Source organism: Lycium barbarum, chromosome 7, assembly GCF_019175385.1.
Source record: "Lycium barbarum isolate Lr01 chromosome 7, ASM1917538v2, whole genome shotgun sequence".
Classification (NCBI taxonomy): domain Eukaryota; kingdom Viridiplantae; phylum Streptophyta; class Magnoliopsida; order Solanales; family Solanaceae; genus Lycium; species Lycium barbarum.
Genome location: NC_083343.1, coordinates 107,640,046 through 107,649,727, shown reverse-complemented (window position 1 = coordinate 107,649,727; position 9,682 = coordinate 107,640,046). Strand labels below are relative to the sequence as shown.

Below are 9,682 nucleotides of genomic sequence, written 5' to 3'. Positions count from 1 at the left end.
AAGAGAGTTGGTACCGTCTGAGTATATGATGACTCATGTGCTATGAAGATAAATTCTAAAAATGTAATATTAACATCAATGACATTATTAATATTTGCAACGAAAATTTTGATCATGATAAAAAGTAACTTAAGTAGCAGAAGACACACCAATATATAATGATTTATATACTAAATAAGTTGCCTTATCATTATTTCTACATCATTTAAAATTTTATAGATATTTTTAAAATATTCTAACCTTAATAAATTAATAAAAAAATTTAAATGCTTCAAATGTTTGTTTATCTATATACATTTAGAATATGTACTCAATTAAATTTTAATCATAAAACATTCCTAATAACTCAGACACATAATATACACGTGCGGAGAACTAGTATTATAAAAAAGTGTCTGGAAATGAAAGATGTGAAAGAAGTCAAATATTTGAGTTAGTATAGAATTTGGTATTAGACCAGGAGAGTCACAGTTCGAGTTAAGCCTACATAGAAAGCAAACAGATAAAAGTATTATATGTATAGTTTCCTTCCCTAACTATTAGTAAATCGTGAAAATATAGTACATTACAGCGTGTCACAGTACTTTGGAACCAGTGAATTACCTCATTTGATTGCTCACTATACTGGACAAAAAGAAATTTACAAATGAGAGTTGCAAATAGACCAGAGAAGAAAAAATGGAAGTTGCCTAACCCCTAATATCTGTGTAGTAATTGAAAGGGAAACACAATCCCCCAAAAAAAAATTACAAGAAAATCAACCTTTGCACAGTTATATTTTCTTTTTCTGCAGTCTCCCTTTCAATTGTCGAATTTTCGCATCCACTCTGGCTGTGAACCCAATCTTGGTCTTCTGCCTTGCTTTAGATCCTTCTCTCTTCCACATATGACGATCCTCGACATCTTTCCTATAATACTTGATTTCTTGAATGATGTGATGATCCATCGGACTAAACGATCTTTGAAACGCTATGTGGGCTAAGTATGGCAGAGTGCACACAAAAGTTACTAAAAGAGTGGTGCACCAGTAGATTGGAGCAGGAGCTAGAGCTTCCTCGAATATTCGGAACGCGTATTTGGAATAAATTGGTGCTATCCTGCCGTAAATCAAGAGAACTACGTACCAAGTGGCAATGCTTCCCCAAATAAGAATATGTTGTATCCAAGTGAAATGGCTCATCGTAAGTGCAATCTGGCAGTTGACAGCCCATATGACACATGTGAACATGGTAGTACCGAGAGCAGTCAAGTCAGCTGTCTGGCCTCCAGAACGGAAGGCTTGATCGTAAAAGATGATAATGTTCAGGAAGAAAATAATGAGGGACGTGTAGATACCATTGCCAAGCCACCCGAGTATTCTATACCAGTCAAAGAACAAGTTTTTCGGCCCTTGTTGATATAGTGCTGGAAACTGCAGAACAAATTAGCAGCCATGACACCTTTAGGTAACTCTTTTCAGAGGAACGGGGAAGGAGAAGTTTGCGTAAGTCAATTTTATAGAATCTAAGGGTGTGTTAGGTACGAAGGAAAATGTTTTCCGTGGAAAATATTTTCTTGGAAAACAAGTAGATTTCTTACTTATTTTCTAGTGTCTGGTAAGCAAAAAAATATTATCACGAGAACATTGATATATAATATAGCGAAACACTATAGGGGTGGGATGGGGTGGGGAGTGGGGGTTGGGATGGTCAAGGAGTGTTGGTTGGCGGCGTTGGGTGGGAAGAGACAATGAACTTGAAAAGTCACTCGTGAAACTTGTTTTCCCTACTTCCATTAGGGAAGTCATTTTTCTCATTTTTAAGGAACTTGTTTTCCCAGAAAAAATATTTTCTAAAACATTTTGGCCAACCAAACATGGGAAAATTAGAAAACATTTTCATTCATACGAAACACACCCTAAGAGAAGAAGATATAACACAGTAAGACTCACCTTTAGACAAACATCAGAAGGCACATCCTGCTCGAATACTCCAAGTGCAATTACGGGCAATGAAGTAAGAATGACATTGAACAGCATCATATATGAATCGTCATAGACAGACTGCCCCGAAAAGCCAGCAAAAGCCTCAAAGTAAAAGAGCGTGAGGCCAAAACAGATGTTTTTGTAGAAGAAATAGCATATCTGAATGCAGAAGATTACGGGGCGAGTCAGAAAAATATATGATCAGGATCCAGCTAGAATCACAAAAATAAATTACTACATTTGAATCTGCTTTAGGGCATTTGATGTCACCAGCCACATATATTTCATCAGCTATCTATAAAATGAAACAGACGTACGGTCATTACCATCTGAGCGATTCGTTTGTAGCACCAATGCCCGTGTACAACGAGAAGCCTCTCTAGGTACCGGAACTGAGCAATAGAAAAGTCACTCGCCATTACAGCCTGCAAGAAGCTGACTATTATATAAAGCCCAATTACAGTATAAAAGAGGACCTGGAACAAGACACGCTTGCCAAGAGGGAATTTAACGTGCTTTATTCCTAAATAATCAAAGTTGATGTTAATGATATGTATCATAGATTATGTAACTTGCGATTCAAAGTTTGAAAAAGTGGGACTGGACTGATGCATAGAAATCTAGAATTCCAATCTATTTGTTCAAGTATCCGTTTCACCTCTAAATACCAATGACCTACTTGGCCAATAATTTTTTATTTCTTGCCTTATGGCACTTACCAATGCGATCAAGCTATAAGTCCTAGCATCTTATACATACTCCAATCAATATGAATATGAAAGCATATAAATCAGCTAAGGAAGGAAAATATCAAGAAAACAAAATTGTACTAAGGGGTTAAAACTGGTTATCTTAGGACTTAATTTACTGCGATCTAGAGGTTCATTCTGCTTTTTACTTCTATCATCTACTCTGTATGTATGGGTTGCACCATGACTTCATTTTTCTAGTAAGTGTAATTTTACTCTTGAAAAAAAAAAAGAAAAAAAAGCATTATTCTCTTAAGCATTATGCTGAAAAAGCTTTTAGATTATTAAGGCCCAAATGCCACCTAAATGCACCACCAACCTGCATTCCTTCTGCACCACTGATACCAACTCCGATGTCCGCTTCTTGAATCATCCCAACATCATTTGCACCATCACCAATTCCTAAGGTGATTTTTCCAGTTCCCTCTTTTACTAACCTAGTAACCTGATCCAAATCAATTATAAATATATGTTAATATGACCAATTTCATGGCTGAATAATTGGAGTAGAATCGAAAATCCAATACAGTTTATCTTACCAAGGCCTTCTGCTTAGGAGATACGCGGCAGCAGATGACAGACGCACAATTAACTGCTAAACTCAAAAAATGATGCTTCATATCATTCTCCAAAGCATAAGCTAGAGTTTTCCCATCAATAATCAAGGCAAATGCAGCATGAGGATCCTTTTCAAGTTTGATCATTTGAGAACCATTTGTGATTTGCTTCAAAACGTTCTCCTTCATAGCCTAACCAGTAAAGAAAAGCAATGGAGACTCCATCAATTAAAATAAATTTCCTAAAGAACTTAGGGTCGTTTGGTTGTTGGTTAGTGAAATTCGACATACCAAATTCAGTGTTTGGTTACTAGTTTACACTCCCGCATAACTAATACAAGTATAAGCTATGAGGGAATTTATGTGTTATTTTATGCAGGGTAGAATATTTTAAAACTAATTCATGAATAACTAAACCCTGCATAATTAGAACCTACATAACTAATCCCCACATTACTAATACCTACATAACTCTAACAAACAACCAAATGACCCCTTAGTATGCTTGTTTTAGAATTGCCTACCTGTTTAGAATCTTGGGCCACTGAGTCTGTGTTCGTCGTCGTTATGCAAATCTGTTTCATTCCTTGTCGAAGCAAACTACAGGCGTAGCTGCAAGGAAACAGGATTTATAGTTTAGCAGTTAGAATCGATGACTAAATAAGTACGAATGGTGAAAGACATTTCTCTTTTTAGGAGACAGACCCAATATTGATGGCTGTTTCCATCTTATCACCTGTCAGTACCCAGATCTTGAGACCAGCTTGCGCCAGTTTATCTATGCACTGAGGAACCTGGTCAAAGGAAAAAGACTCGAATTAGTCAGAAACGGCCATTATGTGCAAGAAAATATATGTTCTGAATTTTTTAACAGCATAAGTTACATACTCCCTTCTGTAGTTTATCCTCCACAGCAGTTGAACCAACAAGGATCAAGCCCCGTTCCATCACATCAGATACTTTTTCAAGCATGGCATCTCTATCACGGCCGATGGTAGATTTTGCTTTAGTAAACTCTTCATTCCAGGCTGAGTACTCTGCCTCGTCGAGCTTTTTGTAAGCAAGCACAAGTGTACGCAACCCTGCTTCCCCATAGTCATTTAAATGTTTTGTCATAGCTTCCTCAAACCTCCTTCCATTCTTTGCTAATCTATCAAAGATGATGCTGCATAATCCAAAAGTTTGAAATTATATAATTGAAAACATAGCCATAGACCATTTGTGTAGAACTTAACAAATAGCCAAGTAGAGAGATACTCATAACTTATACTCCCTCCATCCCATTTTAACCGTCACTTTAGCCTGAAAAAATTGTCCCATAATAAGTGTCACTTTAGGAATTCAAGATCAAAGTTGGCATTTGTTTCTAACTATACCCTTAAAATTTAAAAAGTCCTTTTTAATATTGCTCAATTCTCAAAAAAATCTACTCCCTCCATTTCAATTTGTTTGTCTTACTTTCCTTTTTAGTCCGTTTCAAAAAGAATGTCTCTTTCCTTTTTTGGCAACTCTTTAATTTCAACTTTCCACATGGCATGTTTAAGACCACAAAATAAAGGACATTTCGGTACATTCTGCATATCTTTAGTTTAAGACCACAAGATTCAAAAGTCTTCTTTACTTTATTAAAATCCGTGCCAAGTCAAAACCGGACAAACAAATTGAAACGAAGGGAGTAAGAAATAGGGGTAACTTAGTAACCTTGTATTTATTGTTTTTCTTAATGGGCATGAAAAGAGCTAAAGCGACAGTTAAAATGAGATGGAGGGAGTATTAATTTTAGAGGAAAAGACCATCCCATGTCCCCCGCAAGATCAGAACAAGAACTTTTAAAGAGAAGAGACTTCATCCTGCACAAGGGAAAGATATAGGAGGAACGGGTAATAGAGCAAATAAAGAATAAAATAGTGTAATTTACAGACAATTTAACAGCGTATTTCATAGCAAAATAGTAACTTGGATCACCTAATTTAAGGAATGAAGGAGCAGATGCATATATGGTAATAAAAAGGACGTAAGAAGAAAAACCTGTCTGCTCCTTTACACAAGAGAAGAATCTGGCCACTCTTGTCCCTAACTATAACAGACATTCTCTTCCGCTTGCTGGTGAATTCCAATAGATTGAGAACTTTGTATTCCCTAAATTAACAGTAACAAGACGATAAGAAAACAGTGGCATACTACAAGCGGTAGGCAATTATTTGAGACTCTCTCACCGTTCAATTGGCTCATGAAAAGAAGGATATCTCTCCCGTACAACAATGCTTGATTGAGTTCTTTTACAAAACTCAAAGCCAAATTCCCGTGCTGCAACAAGAAATGCTCCTTCATCTGGTGACTCGGCTTCATAGTTAAAGTTTCCAGTCTCCTCGTTTAGCTCAGGAATAGCAGAATGACAAACTGAAAGTATCCTAAAAAATAACAAGATGTCATCTGCATTTGGCTCTTTCATCCAATTTCCATTGGTAAGGCGATCATCCTCAAAGCTGAAACCCTTAACTGCGGGTTTAGAATCGTCTTTAGAAGTGACGACAGACTCTAATTCAATTTCTGATGCACCAAAATCATTCTCATCTTCAGGTCTCGGTGATTCAGGACCTTGCCCACCAACGTCCTTGGCCATCTGCTTCGCAGCTGCAAGTTCTACATCAGTGGCACGCATTCCGTATGCAGTACCAGCAATTGAGCATTTTAAGAAGTCCATTTGGTTGCATGTCAAAGTGCCGGTTTTGTCTGAGAGGATGGTATCAATCTGCCCCAACTCCTCATTTAAGTTTGACGTTCGTGCTTGAGCAGGAGTTCCAGATTCATCATCGTACATACTAATATCCTGGTTTATGAACAATGCTTGTAGGACCTTCACAACTTCAATGGAGACATAAAGGGATATAGGAATTAAATACCCGTACAATATAAGTGCAGTGACCAGATGCAAAAGGCCTGACAGCTCAGGCTTTTTTGGATCAACCACATTATTCACTTTGTTCATAGGTTGCAAATACCACCAGCTTGGCAATTCGAATTTTGCGTATAAGGCAAAGCCGATTGAACTTACAAATGAGATCAAGAGAAGGACAATGAAAAGTAGGTAAATAATCTTGTCCATCTGTAGTTCGATCCTACTCCTTTTAGAAGGAGACTTTGTAGAGTTCTGCATAACTTTACTATCATGACCAGTAAATACAGCAACTCCATAAACATAAGCTGTATTCCTAAGCTTCGAATCCCGGAGAAGAATCTGACTAGGATCAAGAGGATAAACCTGACGATCATATTCAAGGTTGCCCACGAAAGTGTAAAGGCTGGGATTAGGATCTTCACATTTTATGGTTGCATTAAATTGCTTGAAAGCCTCATCATCCTCCAACGGTAGAGTAACCTCCAACGCTCGTTTTACCTTTAAGTTTGTCTCTCCATCCAAGTTCATAGTTTCCACATAACAGATCCCATCTTCATAACTAGACGATAAAAGTAGTAAATCAGCCGGGAAAAACTGATCCTTCTCCACTTTCACTATGTCTCCAACCTGAATCTTCATCCATGATTTAGGACCAAACACACCGTCTTCCTTGTGGACCCCAACTTTCCTATGATTGACCTTCATATCTTGTACGAACCTTCGCGAGTCTTCTAAAGCTTCCTTCGCCATACTCAATCCTACCACAAAGACCAAAGGAGCTATCATACTGAAAGCTGAGAATGGTGAAAGGTTTGTTGTGGCTGATACAATTGCAGCCATGAGAAAATACAAGTTAGCAACACGTCTGAATTGCTCGAATAAGGCCTTTGGTAGGAATGTGATGATGTTATATTTTGTGGTGGATATGTAATTGCTGCAGTACTTGAGAGGTTTCTTCTCATGGAGATGAGGCTCGTTGCAATGTACTACTCGCGAGAATCCTGGGCCTAATAGATGGGGACCATCTTCCGTGGCACGCGACGGCCGGTAACAAGCAAATGTGTACAAACCGCTCCTTCGGAGCTTTGCCCGTATCCTGCCTCGCGCCATTCTTTTTCCCTCTCAAGCAAAGCCTTAATCAGTTGCATCGCCACATGACAACTTCCCAAAAAAGAAAAAATTGGCTATTGCGTCCCCTTCAACGAGACAATTGAAGGGCATCCTGTTTTTATTTGAATTGGGATACCCAAACGAATTAGGCCAAGCCTGTAACATAAAGGGTGATACATTAACCTCAAATGTACAAATTAACCACATCTTATCTAATTAGTAACATCAAGATCCAACCTTTTTTAAAATATATATTTATTGAACAAATTTGAGTCTACATGAACAAATTGAGGAACAAATTTGGGCAAATGCCCCTACATATCCCATAAAGATTTCATTTTTACCACAGATTTAATTTTCTTTGAGAGGAATCACAAAATATTTCAGCTAAACTGCAGCTAATTTTGCCAACATTTTGAACATAACAAAGATAAGAACCACAAAACGAAATAAGATAATTCATTTACCAAACTACCACAAACAAAGTTTCAGGTTACAAAAGAAGAAAAAGGGGCAGCCTATTTTCTTGAAAATAAGAAAAACAAGATACAGGCCACAAAGGCATTTCCTCAATATCCATTTTTCTTCATTAAAACCCATCTCATTAAGACAGTAAAATAAAACATTGAGGGGGCAAAAACAAGAAAATAAAAAAGGGGGCACCATATTTTGATTGTGTAATGTGTAGGCCAAAAAAAAAAGGAAGATAATTTCGTCAAAATCTTGCATTTGAACCTGTTTCCTCTATATCTATTCCTCCCCATCAGAACCCCATTTCATTAAGGCAGTATAATAAAACATAAAGGAGAAAAAAAAAAAAGGGTACCTGAAAAGGAAAGGGTAAAGAAATATGGAAGGTGGCAATTAATGTAACTGCAAAAAAAAGACCCTGAACAGATAAAAATACAGGAGCTTTTCTTGAAGTTGCAGAGATCACACAATGTGCCCCTAAATATTTAATTTTTACCAAAGATTCAACTTTCTTTGAGGAAATCGACAAAAAAAATTCAGCTAAACTGCAGCAATTTTTCCAGCATTTGGAACATATAACAAACATAAGAACCAGAAAAAAAGAAATAACATAATCCTTCACAAAGAATATTCATTTACCAAATTACCACAAACAAAATTTCAGGTTAAAAAGAACAAAAAAAGAAGAAAAGGGGGCAACATATTTTCTTGAAACAAAGCCATTTCCTCAATATCAATTAAAACCCCATTTCATTGAGGCAGTAAAATAAAACATAAAGGAGTAAAAAACAAGAAAAGGGTACCTGAAAGGAAAGAGTCAAGAAATATATAGAAGGTGGCTATTAATGTAACTGGCAAAAAAAAGACCCTGGAACAGATAAAAATGCAGAGAGATCACAACAATGTACAACAGAACAAGGGAGAGAGAGAAGAAAGAGTCTCTTTCTCTCTGTGTTCCCAAAGTCCCCCAGTATTTTAGGAGACCCTTCTTTCTCTCTTTTCTCTTTTTATGTGTATCTGTTTAAGTGCAACTTAACATTAAACATGTAACATGTTCTTTCTTTCTCCCATGGAATTCACTGCTTCTTTCTCGGAACTTCAGTTGGAGTATTATTTACAACACACACTACCCTCCCTCTCCTAATATTCACCCTTCTGTTTTTCTTGTACCGACTTCCCGCACGCGTTAAATAATATACTCTCGCGGTTCCATTTTATACGACGGTGTTTGAATGAATACGAAAGAAAAAATAATGAAAGTTAAATTGTTACTAAATATAAAAATGCATCATTCTTTTTTAAATTGACAAAAAGAAAAGAGTGTCATATAAATTGAGACTTCTTCTCTTTAACAAAATACATTATTTCTCACTAGGAATCTCACAAAGGAGTTGTGGATATTGTCGTACGAACATCAAGTGTTAGATATCTCATTTGTCGACTTGTTGAAGTAGCTCAAAACACTCTGTTGTACGTCGAACGGATTGTGGCAACGTCCAAGATATTTCTGTGAGTCCTCGAAATGGGATTTTTAATCAAACATTAATTGAAAGGATTTTTAATCAACTATTAATTGATCGTGTATTAGAAGATGATATACACATGGGCGTGTGATGTATTGCCACTAGAAATCAAGACATTGGAAAGAGTACTACTTATGGTAGAAAACGAGTCTTATAGCATGTTTGGCCAAATTTTTGGAAGACCAAATGTGCTTATTTTTTTCAAAAAGTATTTATTTTAAAAAATTGAGGTGTTTGGTTAAGTTTTTAGGAGAAAATAAGTGCTCCTAGAGAGTAGCATAAACTATTTTTCAAAAGCTAAAAAAAATAATTTTTATCCAAAAATACTTTTTTGGAAAATATTTTTTATAAAATACACTTAGAAACACTTTTTAAAAGCTTGGTCAAACACTAATCGTTATTCAAAAGTG

The 9,682-nt window shown here is 36.5% G+C and overlaps 1 protein-coding gene across 2 annotated transcripts; it reads right to left on the bottom strand.

Moving 5' to 3' along the window:
- Positions 1-411: 411 nt before the first annotated feature.
- LOC132603719 (probable phospholipid-transporting ATPase 7) lies at positions 412-8,923 on the bottom strand. 2 transcript variants are annotated; one of them, XM_060316907.1, is made up of 12 exons: positions 8,553-8,923; positions 5,486-7,434; positions 5,298-5,408; positions 4,158-4,434; positions 3,975-4,063; positions 3,794-3,881; positions 3,252-3,461; positions 3,032-3,157; positions 2,290-2,388; positions 1,931-2,122; positions 1,336-1,411; positions 800-1,192 (listed from the first exon to the last, which is right to left on the bottom strand). In XM_060316907.1, the coding sequence occupies exons 2-12, from the start codon at positions 7,276-7,278 to the stop codon at positions 951-953; spliced, it is 3,303 nt and encodes a 1,100-aa protein (XP_060172890.1). In that variant the 5' UTR covers positions 7,279-7,434; positions 8,553-8,923; the 3' UTR covers positions 800-950. The 2 variants fall into 2 exon arrangements, with proteins under 2 accessions (XP_060172889.1, XP_060172890.1); XM_060316906.1 differs by having other exon boundaries at positions 412-1,411; positions 8,553-8,922.
- Between the last annotated feature and the right edge of the window lie 759 nt (positions 8,924-9,682).